A 17636-nucleotide genomic window follows, 5' to 3' on the forward strand; every position below is an offset into this window, starting at 1 on the left:
TTAGTAGATTTGTGCAAAACCCTAAAGGCACAATGTCTTGCTTCACTGAAGGAATAGCTGAAGTATCCTTTACAAACTTTATGTTTTGTGAAGTAACACGCCCCCCCCCCCCCCAAAAAAAAAGCAAAGTGAAGCAGTTATGTTATTTTGCTTTAGCTCACTTCTGAGTCTTCCTTCTATGGTTCTAAGAAATGGAAGAGGATTCTGCACAAAAGCTCCTTCCCCTTAGTCCAGGGCTGTCAAACTTGTGGCCCGCGGGCCAGAGGAGTCATGCACTGGCCACTCCCAAGCCTGGTTTAGCAAAGAGGAAAAAAATCCTGATACATCATGTGACGCTGCTATGATGCTGTGAGTTTGATACCTCTGCCTTAGTCAGTCTTTTGACTTCGTCTTCGGGAGGAAGTTGGTTACAGTATTGTTATGTGGAGCACCAGGGATCAGCTTCTTCAAGATACCTTTTCAGTCATTTGAAGGTTTTGTTAAGCATCGCTAAGTATGTTAGAGTTAGAAATTCTTTAGTTAATGTGTTTTTCCTCGATTATCCCAATCACCTATCTCTGCATATATTCTTTTTTTTTTGTCCATTTTATTCATAAGATATAATGTCTAACACAAGACAGGACCCCAAAAGCAGCCTGACTAATGCAGAATAGCAGCTGTCTATTGCAGTGATTTGGATTTTGGATTAACATAGTTTAAAATGGGAGATTAAGTATGTATGTGTATATAGTTTTGACTTGCATTCAGTTTACTACTAAGATACCACGTGGCACGACATAACCGCGGTAGACTAAAGCGCGCCGACAACACCGCGACGCTAAAACTGCGATGTCAAAAGCGCGCCCACAACAGCGCGCCCACAACAGCGCACCGACAGAAGCGCGATTTAACTTAAGGTAAGGTTTAGGGTTAGGTTTAGGGTTAGGTTTAGAGTAGGTTTAGGGTAGGTTTAGGGTAGGTTTAGCGTTAGGTTTAGGGTTAGGTTTAGGGTTACTTTTAGGGTTATGTTACAGCGCGCTTCTGTCAGCGCGCTGTTGTCGGCGCGCTGTTGTCGTGCGGTTTTGACGGTGCGGTTTTGTCACCGTGCTTTAGTCACACGCGCTTTAGTCTACCACAGTTTTCTGGTGGAACCAGATACCAAACTCCCCTATGTAATGCTCCCAAGTCTTTTATCTTTTATAATGACAAAAATGTGAAATTCATGTTTTAGAAGTAAGGTCCGGAATTTACTTCTTATTAAATTTGAAGGCTTTACCTGCTAAAGAAGAAGATACGGCATTCACTTTCCCTGTTTTCCCTGCCCTGGATGGTGGCCCAAGTAGTGCCATATCAACATTAAGATATAACCAAGAAATATATATCTGATTTCCTCCACTGATTTTCTATACACTATATGTCACCCTTAGCAAGCTGTCTTCGAAATTCTGGGAGTTGAAATATACACCTCTTGAAGTTGTCAAGAGTGAGAAACGTTGCCATAGATTCTTCTCCATGGTGGTCTCCAGATGTTTTATTATTTTATATGTCATTTTTATTATTGAAATAAATTATTATAACTATATTGTTATATAAATAACTCAAGGCAGCGAACATATTCAACACACCTTCCTCCTATTTTCCCCACATCAACAATCCTGTGAAGTGAGCCGAGTGACTGGCCCAAAGTCACCAAGCTGGCTTTCATGGCTAAGATGCGACTTGAACTCAGTCTCTTGCTTTCTAGCCTGTATATTAACTACTAGACTAAACTTGTGCATAAAGTGGTTGGAAATGAACCTAGCCTAAAAAATCTGTTCCCAAATTTCAGCTCCTTCCTCCATGGTGTTAAACTAATGTCTATTAATTCTTTTGTGATGGCATCATTGCCCTGTTGTTTCTTGGTGCTTGTGAAAATCTGCTTTGATTAAATATTGTCAATATGCAGGTGTGGACCTACCACCTGAGAAAGCATAGTATTGAAAAGGATGCCAATGTGGGAACCAGATTCTGCAACAATCCCAGATATCTAGCCTTTCCCCATATCTAAACCAACATATTCACAACAATCTGTGTCATGAAGTATGATTATGATTAGACAGACCTTTAAATGGAACAAACTTTGAGCAAAATAATTAAACCCTAAGTCAAGGTCATCTGGTTTTCTGCGTTTATATGATGCTCTAAATCAGGGGTGTCAAACTGGTGGTCCGCGGGGCAGATGTGTCACACACAGACCACGCCCACACCAGCTCTGACAATGGGAAAAACATTGCAAAACATCACAATGGCAACATGACACAGCGAGTTTGACACCCGTGCTCTAAATGATAATCCTCCCACACTGATGCTGATACAGTACAAAGAACAAAAAAAAAGGGCTGGTAGTTGGAAGGCAGTAGGGTGCAAAAAGAAAGATAAATTCTTTAATAAATGCTGTGATTTCCTAAAAAATCTACCTCTTCTTATACAGAAATATGTATAACTGTTTTTCAGAGTTAATAAATCTTGAAAAGCATATAAAAGAATATATATATATATATATATATATATATATATATATATATATATATATATATATATATATATATATATATATATATATATATATATATATATATATTGCTTCCTGTGTTTGATGAAAGCTGGGTAACTCCTAGTATTTGTACTTATTTGATACGGATAATGTTGGTTGGAGAAGCCTAGTCATTTTGTTGTAATGCTATAAATATGTGTTCATTTGAAGCATGACCTCTACCCCAAGTAACAGATAAGATCATTGCTTCACAGGTTGCTTTACAAAGTGTATTTCCTAATAACTTTATTTTATTTTATTTACAAAAATGGAATGTTATTCCCTCTTGGACCTCCATTAGGGAGCCTTCTTGCATTTGTCTTGGCTCCTGGTGTGTTCCCTTTCCCCTTCTCCCTTTCTATACTCAAAATACTTGAAGGGAAAGCCGATTCTTGTAAGTTAAACTTCCAACTTCATATTTTATTTTTGACTGTTTCTGGAATCCCTAAGCATTCTTCGATCAGGGAAAGAAGAGTGAGAAGCTACACAGTCAATGCTGTCTTAGGAAGTGGGCATACCAACTCAAGAGAAAGGTAAACCAGGATGGTGGTGAACTGTGGAATTTAGGAATCAATCTAATGTCCTGATAAATGAATATAGTCATGCTGGCCATGTCTATTAGGGCAAATCACTTTATACCATGTCCACAACATAGCTTTCATATATAATTTGGAGATTTTAGAAGTCCTGATTTAAACATATTTTAAGATAACCATATGGGTAATTTTTGGAACTATGCTTCAAATAGCACAACAAGCAACTTCCGGCCTTCCTGTTTTTCCAAAAGACATTAATTTTTTATCAGGAAGAATCATAGAAGTTTATTCTAACGAATTATGGTTCCAAAAAGATGATTCCTGAAACCACCCACTGGGAGCCCTGGACTGTATAGTTATTCCAGCATTAATATTTTTTTGAAATTGATTTTTCTATAGGAAGTAAAACAAATACAGCACTAGAGAAACATTGAACATTTCAATGTACGCAGTATAAAAGAAAAGGTGGGGCAGGACAATTACACTTTAGCCTATTTCATTATTTATTAATCAGGTTTTTAAAAAAATATTTCAATAAGTGAGGACAAATGTGAGGCTTATTTGATCCCATAAACAGAACCTGAAAATCTAGTTTGGATTGATCCTTATTCAGTTTCCACAATTGAGCCAGAAACCTTTTCATTTCAAGGTAAACACTTTATTGAATAACCAAAATGTTTTGAATTAGGTACAAAAGTAATTGGAAGTTGGCCTGTCAAATTCGGCTTCTGAAGAACAGGCTCTGTTCCGTGAATCGAACTTCCTATTTTGCTTTGAGATAATTCTAATTTGTACAAGATGGATTTTTCATGCTTTCTCATACACTCGAGTGGAGACAGTTTTGTTCATAACACACTCCTAGAAAGAAAAAAAGTACAGAAATATCACCATTATTTCATAACAGCAAAACAGTTATTTTCAGTAAGTGGATCAAGTGTTCCTTTATCCAAATGAAGTATGAGACTATCAAGGAAGCCAAGACTTGCATTGATGCAACATGATAAGCCAATTTTGGCTTAGTGTATTGCATGACCCCAGGCAATGGTGCTTTATTAAAAAAAAACATATCCAAGGGAATAAGACTCAAATTGCTTAAGTCTGCTTATATGTGCTTATATCCTTGACCACTGAAAAATGCATTAGACAAATTCTCTCCAAAAAATATTTGAAAACTGCTTTTTTGGTGTGAAGAGAATTTGACTTAGTTTTCTGTTTAGCAACTGGCTGAATATTATGTTGTTAAATAGTTCTAATTATGCTTGTATAAAAGACTGAGAAATATTCAGAATATTTAAGCAAGTTTTTAAGGTACCTTTGAGTTTCCACAGTTCATAGGTTGTGCAAGTTGACATAATACCTTACTGCCAACATGTTTAAACATTTTGGTTGAAAAGACATTTGCTTAAGGCCCTTCCCTTGATGTTGTCACATAAACGATCAGTTAATCCAATTGTCTTGTTTGCACATGTGCTTGCATGCCAATTTCATCCTGAAATCTGAATGACCTCTCATTTTCCTGATACTGCTCTTGCCACAGCTCATACAAGGCAGGTTGGCATTATCTTCTCCAATTAGAAGAGTATTTCCAATTACTTTTCAGTGAGAAACTGTCTGCTAGAATGCTTTTTCTTTGCTATAATCAAGACAGCATTTCAATTACTAGGATTTTCTTTTCATTTTGTCTTTTTGAAAGCATGTATGTGGTGCCTATGGAAAAGGTTTTAAATATCAAAAGAGTGGGGTTTCCCTGCATGTCCCACTAGAGATTACATCAGGGCTACATGATTTCCAATTATTTTCAACCGCCCTTGATATCACTTTTCAATCTGATCCATTGCTCTCTTTTAAAATTATAGATTCTAAGTGTATAAACATGAGAATCACCAGTTGCCCACAGCTAGGGCAATTCATTTCCAATGAACTCATTGCTAGGGGCTGCCACTGAGTCATAATATTTAAAACCCTCTTCATTTTGAAATCATCCTATACTAAAACGGATGTTTGTTGCAAATTTATTTTAATTTGAGCCAATTTGAATGCATTCTCAGATTGAGAACGAAGAATGGTTGTAGTAGAGTCTAAAATAGTGCTTTCAAAGTGAGATTTGCCTTAAATACTTTAAAAAATAACATAAGATATACGGTTCTACTATCAAAATAGCTTAGTATTGTCCCTCTGTATTAACTTGCTTATTAACTTCAAGGAATTCTTGACTCACCAACCAAAATAGGACACATCTTTCTTCTATAGGATAGAAGAGAATATCTACTTGTTTTGCTCTTTCCCCTTTGAAAAATGTTCATTCATAAACTTGCAATTTCTGTTGCTGCAAAACATCCCAAATGTTTATAACCAAAAATGAACTTACCACAACCAATTTACCATCCACTATTTTTCTTTTTATTGTTGTCTCTTTGCCATCCCATTTCTGCACCTGATTGAGTGAGCCATTGTCTAGTGTCACAACACTCTGCCAAGAAAAATTATCTGGTCAGTTTTACAACCTAGTGAAGAAAAGGCAGCAAATTTGCCTTTGAAATATGTGAATCAATTTAGGTAAAATAACACAGTTCTCAAACTATACATAATGTGCATTTCAGTAAGACAATAATCAGTAGTCAATGGGGTTTTTAAATAATGAAATTACTAGCATGGTGCAAGTTCTGCTCCTTGTAAGACTATAATAACAGAAATAACATGTATATGTATATGTATATGTATATGTATATGTATATGTATATGTATATGTATATGTATATGTATATGTATATGTATATGTATATGTATATCACATTACCCCGGGACACTATAACTGTTGCAAGTTTGAGTCAGTTGCCAAGTGTCTGAATTTTGATCATGTGGCCATGGAGATGATGCTACAATGGTTATTAAAAATGGTCATAAGTCACTTTTTTCAGTGCTATTGTAACTTTGACTGGTTGTAAATGAACTGTTGTAAGTCGAGGACTACCTGTACCTTTGTTGGCATCCACCAAGTTTCATGCAGTGTCCAAATTTCACATCTAAAATCATTAATTTAAGCAATAGCAATAGCAATAGCAGTAGACTTATATACCGCTTCATAGGGCTTTCAGCCCTCTCTAAGCGGTTTACAGAGAGTCAGCATATTGCCCCCAACAATCCGGGTCCTCATTTTACCCACCTCGGAAGGATGGAAGGCTGAGTCAACCCTGAGCCGGTGAGATTTGAACCGCTGAACTGCTGATCTAGCAGTAGCCTGCAGTGCTGCATTTAACCACTGCGCCACCTCGGCTCTTAAGCTGCAGGAAATGGGCATGCTACTTGGCTGGCTGGGGAATTCTCAGAGTGAAGTTTACACATCTTCAAGTCACCAAGGTTGAGAAACATCACTTCACAATTTACTTTCATCAGTGCTTTAGATCTCCAAGTGGACTGCATATTCTTCTTAATTAACAAGAACATGTGGCTGCAGCCCACTGTTTGACTTGGATGTCAACTGCCCTGAAATCAGCAAAACAGGAACATCTTGTAGGACGAAAGAGCTTAAAGCCCTTGTTTCCCAACTTAAGCTTGCTTGAATTCTTAGCCAACTCATTCAGCTGGTATTCATGTCCCACACGTTCCTTATTTTATAAATGTGGAAGTTCCCAAATAGCCATTTTCCAAGAGGGTCCCCACAACACATTTTCAGGAGTCCAAATGTACTCAACCAAAATGATTTAAGGGAAAGTAGAGAACTCACCTTTACTTTTCTGTCATCTGCTGTGGTCTCATCGAATTCTTCTTTTAATTTGAAGGAAATCTCAGTGTTTTTGAAACTGCTTTCAGTCTTGATGGTAATAACATCTCCATTGCAAGTGATAATTATATTGGGCTTGGCCACTCCAGCTATTTTCCTAGTGGCAAAGCCCACACCTACAAATTCAACCAAAATCATGAATTTCCTGACCTTGAAGACTGAATTGAAAAAAACACACACCCCTACTTATAAAGACTTGATTCAAGCTGGGTTATAGCCAAACCCCTAAAGAATGAGAGAGTAAAGAGTTTGAACACAAGAGTTCCTTTCCTATAGTCATTTTTATCCTGATGGGGTTTGCCTTTGATTAGAGCTTCTCTGTATAAAAATTCATCTGGATGTTTTAGGGCATGATGTGCAAACTAGATATTTGTTCGGGGGACCATCTTGAATTGTGTAGTATATTGAATTAGGTGATTCTATTGTTTGCCATAAACTAGGCTGAAAATAATATAGCAACCGTCCAATCCAATCTCTGTTCTCGTATGTTATTTTGTATAAGAAATCCAAAGTAGTTTCCATCAATTAGCTTTAATATATGTTTTCATAAATATCTAGACTGATTTCATTTGGTCTAGCTAGCAAATAGCATAAGATGGCTTTTTCTTTAAGGCAATATCACTATAACAATTACTCAAATCCATCAACATTATAAATATTTAAATGAACCAAACTATAAACTGATGATAGGAATACTAAAAACCCTCTTGACATCCAGGACGATATTTACCCCAGGCTGTCACAGATTGTGAAAGATAATTTCCAAAAAAACATGGGAAAAGAAAATGTCAGAATCTGGTTGGTCCTATACAGCATCCTATTTTCTACACTGGGCAGTCATACATTAGTGACAAATATTCAGATCAGAAGTCAGGCTGTTACCCATCTCTCCAAACTGGCATTCAGGGGAAGCTTTCTTTTGGATTCTTAAAATAATATAGACTTGAATTATAAGATAAAGTGATGGCAACTACTGTGATCAAAAATTATACTGTTTCAGCATCAAGAAGTTTAACCAATGCAATTCATGCATAGCATGATAGCAAGTTATGACTTGCAGGAACCCATTAAAGGGCTTCCATGGTGATGGGACAATGTAGAAGGGGTTTTTCAGTCTAAGGAGTTAGAACAGCTTTTTCTATCTTTGTCCAGAGCATAACCATTTGTTTTAAACAAGCACTTTACTCAATGCTTATTTACCAAATATTACCTTCATTTTACACCCATCTCCATTGAATTTTCAAAAGATTTGCGGCAAATATAACTTCTTGAAATATTATATAAATTAAGTTCCTTACTCTACATAATTTGATATAATCCAGAACTGCATTATTTCATTTGAAGAAACATCCTTTGTAACAGCTGATCTCTACAAAAATGTAAGTAGAAGATTGCCCCCTAGGTTGCTTAGCAGCAGAGGCACCTGGGAAGCTACCTTACACCTAGGGAGAAAGTGACTTATTTTCACATAGCACTGAACTATGATTCATTTAAATGAAGCCTGCTTACTGAAAAATGCAAAAATATAATCACTAGAGGGGTGTAAAGAAATGCAGATTACCTTTTTATTCCCATATTATCTATTCCAAGTTAAACCGTAGTTCCAGAAGTCTTCCATATCACTTATAGCTTGAAATGCTATTAGCCAGAAAATGAAGTGTAAAGCTTCTGCAAACAATCCAAGTGTTCCAGGATAAAACTATGGGCTTCCTTGAACTTGGTCCAAGAAAAGAGTGTCTAACAGATTTAGAGGTATCTTTATTCCTATATATAGTATTAATATTGGAAGTAGGCTATTTGCATACATTAATTTCACCATAGTTAAATAAGGGGCCAGCATTCTACTTTAAAAGTGTGATGGATAAACAATGCAAAGCTTCAGGCTAATTCTTTGAAGTATCATTAACATAAAGCAGGCATGTCTTGATAAGAACATTGCCACTAGTTCAAAGCCCATAGCTAGCCATTACCAAGCATCTCAAACCTTGCTCACATTTGGCCAGAGGGGAAAAAAACCTGTAAGCTTTCATGTAAGGGAGCATCCCATCACAGCTGTTTGGAGTATTTTATTAACATTTGTATCAATGTTCTCAATGTATGTTGAGAAAATATCAGACAATAAACATTTAAGTAAACAAGTAGCAAGAGCCTTTCACACTCCTGAGGTACTTTACCTGGATACAAAAGCTACACAAAATCTAAACAGGATTGTATGTTTTTCTAATATTGAATAAAACAATTCCAGGGTAACATTTTACAGACTATTCATGCTATATTATTAACTGAGTTTGCACATTCAAAAAATAGTTGGGAGTCAGATAAAATGCAAACTAAATGAATTTTACTTAGCATACGGTACAACATTGGATTACTCTGGAATCTAGCATGTTAACGTAATGTAAGCAACAGGTTTTCCTCCACAGTACTATTAATAATAAAGAAAATAAGAGTTATGTTGTCCCAGGTTAAGTTTATAACAAAATAAGTCCACTAGTTACATACCTAATAAAAAAATCTATATAACCACATTCTCCAGCAAAAACAAAGCTTTTTACTAAATTCAACAAATGATTCTTACCCAGCTCCTTCATGTAGTCATCAAACTTTTCACTCGAAATTAATTTCCAAGTTCCCAAAAATGCTTCACACATTGTGAAGGACTAAGTCTTCTAATACACTCTAAACACCTTCCTGCAAACCTCGATGTAGTCACCACTTCTGTGACTAACCTCACTGATGCCTTTAAAAAGAAGCTTTAACCATGTGATTTTCTGCTATTAGCCAATAGTCACACAGGCAATTAATAGCTTTGATTTAACTTTTTTTTCCTTAGTGGGTCATAGTGCTTTTAGGCATTAGGACAAAGCATTACCAGCATATAACTATTATGTTTTGTTCTAGCAGCAGTAGTGATTTCTGCTACTTTTTCTCCCCCCCTTCCCAGTTATACTGTATTTGGTATGACTAATCCACTGCATAAAATGCACTGACCTCTGCACTGATCTAGCAATTAACTATTTGCTGCAAAATTATAATTACATACAACGAATAGCACAATCCCATGCATATCTGTTCAGCTGTCAATTCCACTGGGATTTACTTCAAAGGAATTGATTTCCAAATAAGGTTTGGAGAACTCTTTGTGTCTTAAAGCTTTCAGAATTCTTTTTTAAGTTTATGTATGCAATGAACATCAAACAAATATGCTTCCTATCACTATTTACCTTGATTGTGGTGATAATAGGATCCTTAGATTTGCTGTAGGTATTTTAATTATCTCTATGTGAATTATAAATTGGTCTAATCCTGAAGAGAACAGATATTCAGTCAACTGTTTGACACAACAAAGAGCGTAACATTTTATTCAGAAGAAAGAAAAGTGTGCTGCATTCATTTTAATGAGTGGGATTTTTAATGACTAGAAGAAAGACACTGTGCTTATGTGAGGTTTGAAGCATTTCTTCTGAAACTATCCTAATTTATGTTTTATTTGGTTTTAGCTTATCATGTTGTATAAACAATCAGTTGTGGTTTGTAAGCATGGTTTATGCAGTGTGTTGTGTGAACCCAGCAAATGAAATAATTAGTACAAACTTTTCCAAAAACCATACAATCCAATTAAAATGGATTTCCTCATTGGTTGGGATGTTAATAACATCAAGTTAGGGAAAATTGTATTATTACTGAAATCAAATGTTAAAATAATAATTTTAGAGAATATTTTTCTACTCTTTTAAGCACTGCCTTATATTGCAGAAACAATATACAAATATGTTGATTCCTAACATAAGGAAACAAATCTTTGCAAGCATGTCTTAAATCGTAGGAGCTGCATCACCAAAATTCTCTTTGAGGAAGGATATTTTTGAAAGAAAAAGGAATTATGGTAACCTATTTTCTAAAGCATCAGAAGGCAAGACAAGAAACAATGGATGGAAACTAATCAAGGAGAGAAGCAACGTAGAATTAAGGAGACATTTCTTAACAGTGAGAAAACTTAACCAGTGGAATGGCTTGCCTTCAAGTTGTGGGCACTATCACTGGAGGCTTTTATGAAGAGACTGGATAGCCACTTTCTGAAATGATATAGGGTTTCCTGTTTAAGCAGTGGATTGCACTAGACTGGAAGACTTCCAATATCCTTTCCAACTCTGTAAGAATTCAAACTTAAACTTCCTTAAGAATGCATCTGGGCTACTATTATTGATGGGCCAACTCATGAGAAAGTTGTTTCAGGATTGCATTCACACAGTCTGAGCCTTTGCATTATTAAATAAGTATAAATAAAAGCTATACATGCCTATTTGGAAGTACAGTACATTCTATTTTAAATTTTACAGAAAAAAATACACAAAGCACTAGAAAATAAAATAAATGAAAAACTAAACAGACAAAAGACAAAAAAAGGGAGGAAGATTACAAAGTATAGAAACCTGCTGAAGCCACTGAAAAACAGAGTATTTTTTTGATTAGTGGATAAGACTATCTTTTCAAAAATAGAAATCACAGATCTCTTGAATCCAATCCTAAATCTCAGGAATATTACTGTTTTTCAAACTTAATAATAACTCTTCAAAAATAATTACCTTCCAAAGTTTCAGAACATAATTTAACACCAACATTCTAGACTAAAAATTCCTCAACTCTATGTATATTGAAATATTACTCTGAAAAGATTTTAGTGATTCACAGGACCAAATCATCAGTCAATAACCCCTCAAAATTTTTATATCACCAACAGGTATTAATCCTTTAAATCATTTAAAATTTGGGGTGTTCAGCACAGTTTAAATGAATCTTAATTTTATATCCACAGAAGCAGCTTTAATATTTCGAAGAACTTCAAGCTTTGATGTGTTCCAGTTCTTTAATTCATGAGCCATAGTACTGACTTTAAAAATATTTTAGTTTTGATATAGTTATGCGCATCATAACTGCTGAAAATTTGTTATTTCAAAGGCATAAATATTTTTATTTTTAAAAATTTAAAGCATCCAATGAAGAAAGGGGAACATGCTTGCTTCAGGCATTACATCCCAAATACAATAAATTGTTGCAACCACCATGGAAATGGTAGAGATGTATTAATTCCTTTCCTGTTATATCGCCGTAAAGACATACCATGACAGAACCATACATTTTAGCTCAAGCTCACTAAGCTTTCTTAAGATCTTGTGAATATCCCTGGAAATTACAAATATTTGATCATGCATACCTAGGAGGATTTGTGTGGATTTCTGGGTATAGGGTTCATGGAATTGGCCTTTTTGCCAATTATGTCCTCATACCCCTTTCTAAAATAAATGTTTCAGTGTCTTTATTATTTTGAAGATAGAGTTTAATTCTGCCTATTTGAGAATTATACATTTTATTAGATTACTAGAAAATGAATATAAATGTTCACTTTTGCATAAAATGTCATAAAACCTAAATGAAATTGGTCCCTTCCAAATGTGATTGGACATCATGTGGAGAATTCCCAGTCAGGCTGACCTTTAGTAAAAATACTATTTTGGGAACAATATTCATGAAATCATATTTATTTTTAGAAAAGAAATGAACTTTGTTCATAATTTTTTTCCTTTCTGGCTCCTAGCTTGAACTATTACTTGCTCTTTTTTCCCTACAAGGAAAGCAAGATTTCATTTCTCAGCTTCACTTTAATAGAAACTACTTATCCTATTATTTTTCATTATCAACAGCTGTCATTAAATGTAAGTTTTCTGACAAAAGTCCTGAAAATATTCCAGGGCCATCATATCTAGACTGCAACAATCTGGATGACCACTAAGTGGCAGCAAAGATTAGAAACCCCAAACTTAGTGGTGGTGATCTGGGCTTTTGCAACTCAGCTAAGATAGCTGTAGGTTTATGTTAGGAAAGAACATAACAGACAAAACTCTCTCCATGTTGGAAGATAATGCCCCATAATGCTCCCTAAGACAATGCCAGATTTTAGCCACTCACTTGCATCATGAAGCAAACTGCTGCTTTGCAAAAAAAAAAAAAAAAACGAATCACTTTTAGAATTTACTTAAAGATTGTATTGCTACCCATCTTAAAACAGTTCTGGTTACTCACAACTACAATACCCCCCCCAAAGGTATAAAACTCATAAAGCTGTAAAACACAACCAAAAATCAATGCATCTGCCATCTACTTGGGATGCACCAACAACTAACACCAGGCACTCTCACTCTACCCTAACATCTAGATAAAAAGCCAGGTTTTAAGGGCCTCCTGGAATGCTAAAAGGCTGGGGAGGGGCTACTGGATTGCCTGGGATAGGATGTGCATATGGTAGGAGCAGTCATGGAAAAGGTACACATTTGAAGTCCCACTAGAAGATGCTAACATTTCAGGGAAAGGACCTGTAGCATGCCTACTCTACCTAATCAGGTAGGATAAGCAGATATACTCAGGGAGTAGAGATCTAGCACACAGGGCATCTCCATTGCACATCATATAAATGCAGACATATACTGTAAATGAATAAGGCTGCTTCCTACGTCTGTGGTAATAGGTAGACACATAAATTGATGGAGATGCATCTTGTGCTGATGAAGCTGTTTTGGAACTTTTTTGTTTTCCCAGACATTTTAATTGATGTAATTGTCCTGACCACTGTCTCCCACCCCCCTGCTTTCTTTGTTTATACTGCTATTATATGGTTTTACTGTTTTTATATGATGATTTATCGCCACCCTGACAATATCTGGGAGAGCAACATATTCCCATTTTTTGCTGTGCTTGGTGTTATATGGATCTTGAGTTGTAATGTAGACTTTGGGGACAAAGAAGCAAGTACTATAATGGCCAATTTATTGTATGAGAAAACAGACTTCAATGCTTATTAATTTAACCTTTCTGTGAAATCACTGAATCTCTGCTTCTTGGAGTGGGATTTTGCTTGTTGTTTCAAATATTTGTATTTTTACTTGCCACAAACCAAATCTTATCCATATTTGACCAACATGAATTGTAGTTAACTACTGTTAATACCTCAAAATAAGAGAGAGGACGAGGGTTCTTGAAATCTATCTGCTGCATATCCTGTTCATTATTTCCGTAGGAATAATGACTCATGTTTCCATAATATCTCAGATTAAGAATCCTGCAGCATTATACATCTTGAACAAATTTTCAACAGGAATGACCTTGATTTTAGAGAAGCCGGTAAAACAGCAGAAATATATGGCAAGAGTAAATACCACCATTTTGATTTAGGCTTGAAGCATAACACCAACTCAGGTGTTTCCATTTTCCCAGCTACAAGGATTTTATGCTAAAGCAGTTTTGTATCTGACACTGTTTTTAATTAAAAATAATTAGGAGGAAAGGCAACATTGTTGCAGACTTCCTTTGAAGCTCCTAAATGAATGAATCATTTTTCCATGCATTCTTCCAGATTAATGCCCCATGATTGTTGCTGCCTCAGTCATCAGCAATTTGTGGTTCATAATCACTGAACCAGATGAATGATGTCAAGAAGCCTGCAGTGAGAAAATTGGTGATGGAAGGCACCTTCTGCTCTTATGATTTCCAGTGCCCTGCTTTTTAGCAGAAAGGCATAGATCAAAGTATAAATGAAACCTTTTTTTACTTATGCCAAATAATCCAAACACGTTTATTACATGTCAGGTATAGATGTACATATTAAGAACAAGGTGAGTGTAGTGATTATGGCATCTGGATAAAAAGCTGGAGACTATGAATTCTAGTCCTGTTTTAGACATAAAGCCAGCTGAGTGACCTTGGGCCAATCATTTTCCCTCAGCCCTAAGGAGACAGTGGCAAACCACTTCTGAAATCTTGCCAAGAAAACTGCAGGCACTACTCTAGTCTAGGCAATCACCAGGGGTCAAGATTGATTCCAAGACGACTGTGTACACACACACAAAACATGTACATAGGATAAAAGCTTGCTGCTTTCACTGTTTTGTTTGTATCTTATTTATTGGATGGTAGAATAATGACAGATTTCCCTTGAATACAATGAACATTCCTGCTCTTTTTGTTCTGTAAAATGTACTTTTCAGGAGTTAGGAGCTTTGCTAAAGACAAAGCAGCCAGCAGAAACAAACTTGTTTTAGTTTCTGCATATCCATGTATCTAACCATGTTGCTGAATGATGGATCCCAGAATCCATTTGGTTATTGTAGCTGACTCGTATATTGGGAGTAGTGTTACAAATGTGGAGGACTGCAGTTTCCAGTTGATAGTTATGATTGTTATATTGTTGGAAAAATTTGAATGGTTTTCTCCAAAATAATTACCCGTTTTAAAACTGCATCTTATAATTAATAGAACTGAGCAGAGGTTTGGAAATAACTTAGAAGAATTAATTAAGAGTGTAAATATACTCCTTTCTGCAACTCTTCAAAACAGCTGCATCTTTTCTAAGGAATGGATAGCAGTTTTCTGCAGCTACTAAAGATCCAAGGAAAAAATGCAATTTTGTAGAGTTCCAGAAAAAATGTTGTATTCATGCTTCTGTGAACCTCTTTGAGACTGAATTTCAAAAACTCTCCAATCCTAAATATCTTACTTCCTGTACTTTATATTACAAAACAATGTTGGACTCTACTGAATTAATATTATGACTTCATTCCACATCCACATCCCTTTTTATAGGCTTTTGTTTTGAGGTCGGGTTGTGATGGCGAATCTATAGCACGCATGCCAGAGGTGGCATGCAGAACCCTCTCTGTGGGCACACACATGAAGAGCAGCTGGTGACAGTGTGTGTGATTTTTGGATTTTCTGTTTCTTCCCAATCCACATTTTTAAATGATCACTATTTCATGAAGAGTTCTGAAAAACCTGAAATCTGCATACTTTTAAAAATAATTTGATTTTCCTAAAAATAATGCCATAATAATCTGGTTTTTTTTCCTCTCATGGATCCATTTCTTTATTCAAAATGGTGTGCTCCCAGTTTACTATATGCAGATCTTTTTGGAGTAGCTTGATTTTAGTTTGAGTTTTAAACCTGTTAATTCCCCGAAGAGCTAGCAATCACGATGAAGTGTTTCATTTATATACACTCATTACATTTGCTGACATTTTTTTAAAAAAATTGTAACACATTTGGAAATACCAACAATGATATCATGAAAGAAACTCACACATTTCTTTGCTATGTCTTCAGACAAGTCGGTCAGCTTTATAAATTGAACTCTAGCTTCCTTTTTGCATACTGTATTCTGACCTTAGTTCTACTTGTCAAGTATAATCCTGGCTGTTTCGTTCTGTGAAAATACAAAGACACCCCCTGCTGGTCTGGGTGACAAGCATAAACCTCTGATTATACTCCCTAAACTTTCATAACAATTTTGCTAATTGATTACCTGAATCATAGTGACATGCAGGGATAACAATGTGTATTTGCATTTGATTATTTCATACAGCAGATGTCAAGATGTTCTTGTTCTCTATTCAGAAATCTTTCTTTCAGGAGAATATAAGAGTTGCTGGCCAAACTACTGGCCTCTTGAACCAGTACAGTATTCTCTGACCAGATACCATTTGAAGTCACGAGCAGGACTCTGGGCCACCACCATCTCCCGCCAAAAAGTAACATTTACAGTGCATTGAGCACTTTCACATTTGATGGCCACGTTCTCTAAAAAAATGTCTCTGCTCTCCCTTGAAGGAGCATACCAATTATCTTGGGGCAGGGTGGGAAGAAGGAAGAAAAAAATTAAAAATAAGGTCAAAATACCAACTTGGTGAACAATTGAGGACTTAAAGAAAGAGTTTTATTGACAGGCATTTACTCTATTCTTGGTCTATGTGATAGTGTACATTTTAAAAATATTTTACATTTTTAAAAATGTCATCTTCCTGGAAATCCAAAGTTCTTGTGGCCTCCTTTGGGCATACAGTACAGTAAAGAACAAAGCAAAACGTTAGAGGCTCTAAATTTGATCTCTCTATCCAAAAAGGGGAGCACTGTCAGATTTGCAAGGTAAGTTGGAGAAAAGTATTTTTTGTTTTAGTGCTTCCACCCACTTACCTGCCAATATTCTTATTCTTCCTTCTTTCTGCTCTCTTTTTGCAGGAATGGCAACGGTGCGGTTAAAATCAAGATGGAAGCCACAAGCCCATGATTGAAGCTCTTTCCCTTTACATGCATCAGTATGTGCAAAAAGGGTTAGGGCTTGGATTTCAGCTGCCATCTTGATTTTATTTTTAACCTTTTCCAGGATACCTTTGTTCTTTTGGCACAGGAGAGTCACATTCCATTTCTGATAAAGAAGCATTATTTAGAAATCAAGGCAAAGTGCTTTGCCTGAAATGCAGGGATGGGAACATCCTGCCTTTCTGAATTGCTGCCTGCTATACAACTCTTAAAAGTAAATGAAGGCTCTTGAAATCTCTTGTTTGCGTTAAGTTCTATTCTCTTAGATGACTCAAATTACTGAACAGATAAGAGGCCAATGCAATGCAATATCCTGTTTGTGTTGAACTTACTTCCTGAGTCTTCCAAAGTAATGGAAAGTTCTACTGCTAAAAATAGACATGAGCCTGCTTTGTGCATAATATTAAATCATTATAACTTTTAAAACAAATTGGAATAAAACCAAACTGTGGTGTGGTATGAACTTCTGTTTGTCCTGTCATGAGTTATAACAGTACATCTGTGGGTACTGTTTTCATTTCATTTCACTCTTCAAGGGTTCTTTTAAACAACGTTTTCCAAGGCAGTAAGAAATAATAAACATTTAAATGTGAATCAAAGCAGAACTGTAAAATAAAGCACGAT

General features: G+C 35.8%; 1 protein-coding gene across 2 annotated transcripts; it reads right to left on the reverse strand.

Moving 5' to 3' along the window:
• Positions 1-3708: 3708 nt before the first annotated feature.
• LOC116511944 (fatty acid-binding protein, adipocyte-like) lies at positions 3709-17204 on the reverse strand. 2 transcript variants are annotated; one of them, XM_032222204.1, is made up of 4 exons: positions 16887-17204; positions 6812-6984; positions 5456-5557; positions 3709-3945 (listed from the first exon to the last, which is right to left on the reverse strand). In XM_032222204.1, exons 1-4 carry the CDS (start codon positions 17131-17133, stop codon positions 3895-3897), a joined length of 573 nt encoding a protein of 190 aa, XP_032078095.1. In that variant the 5' UTR covers positions 17134-17204; the 3' UTR covers positions 3709-3894. The 2 variants fall into 2 exon arrangements, with proteins under 2 accessions (XP_032078095.1, XP_032078096.1); XM_032222205.1 differs by lacking the exon at positions 16887-17204 and adding an exon at positions 9447-9606.
• Positions 17205-17636: the final 432 nt, after the last annotated feature.

This window comes from Thamnophis elegans, chromosome 8 (assembly GCF_009769535.1).
Source record: "Thamnophis elegans isolate rThaEle1 chromosome 8, rThaEle1.pri, whole genome shotgun sequence".
NCBI classification, from domain to species: domain Eukaryota; kingdom Metazoa; phylum Chordata; class Lepidosauria; order Squamata; family Colubridae; genus Thamnophis; species Thamnophis elegans.

Bases quoted from the DNA above. Each gene is read 5' to 3' on its own strand.
- LOC116511944 (XM_032222204.1), bottom strand. From the start codon at position 17,133: ATGCTTCTTTATCAGAAATGGAATGTGACTCTCCTGTGCCAAAAGAAC. The intron at 6,985-16,886 runs GTAAGTGGGTGG...TTGAATTTGTAG, and splicing joins AAGAATAAGAATATTGGCAG to GTGTGGGCTTTGCCACTAGG. The intron at 3,946-5,455 runs GTAAGTTCATTT...TTTTCTTTCTAG, and splicing joins TGGATGGTAAATTGGTTGTG to GAGTGTGTTATGAACAAAAC.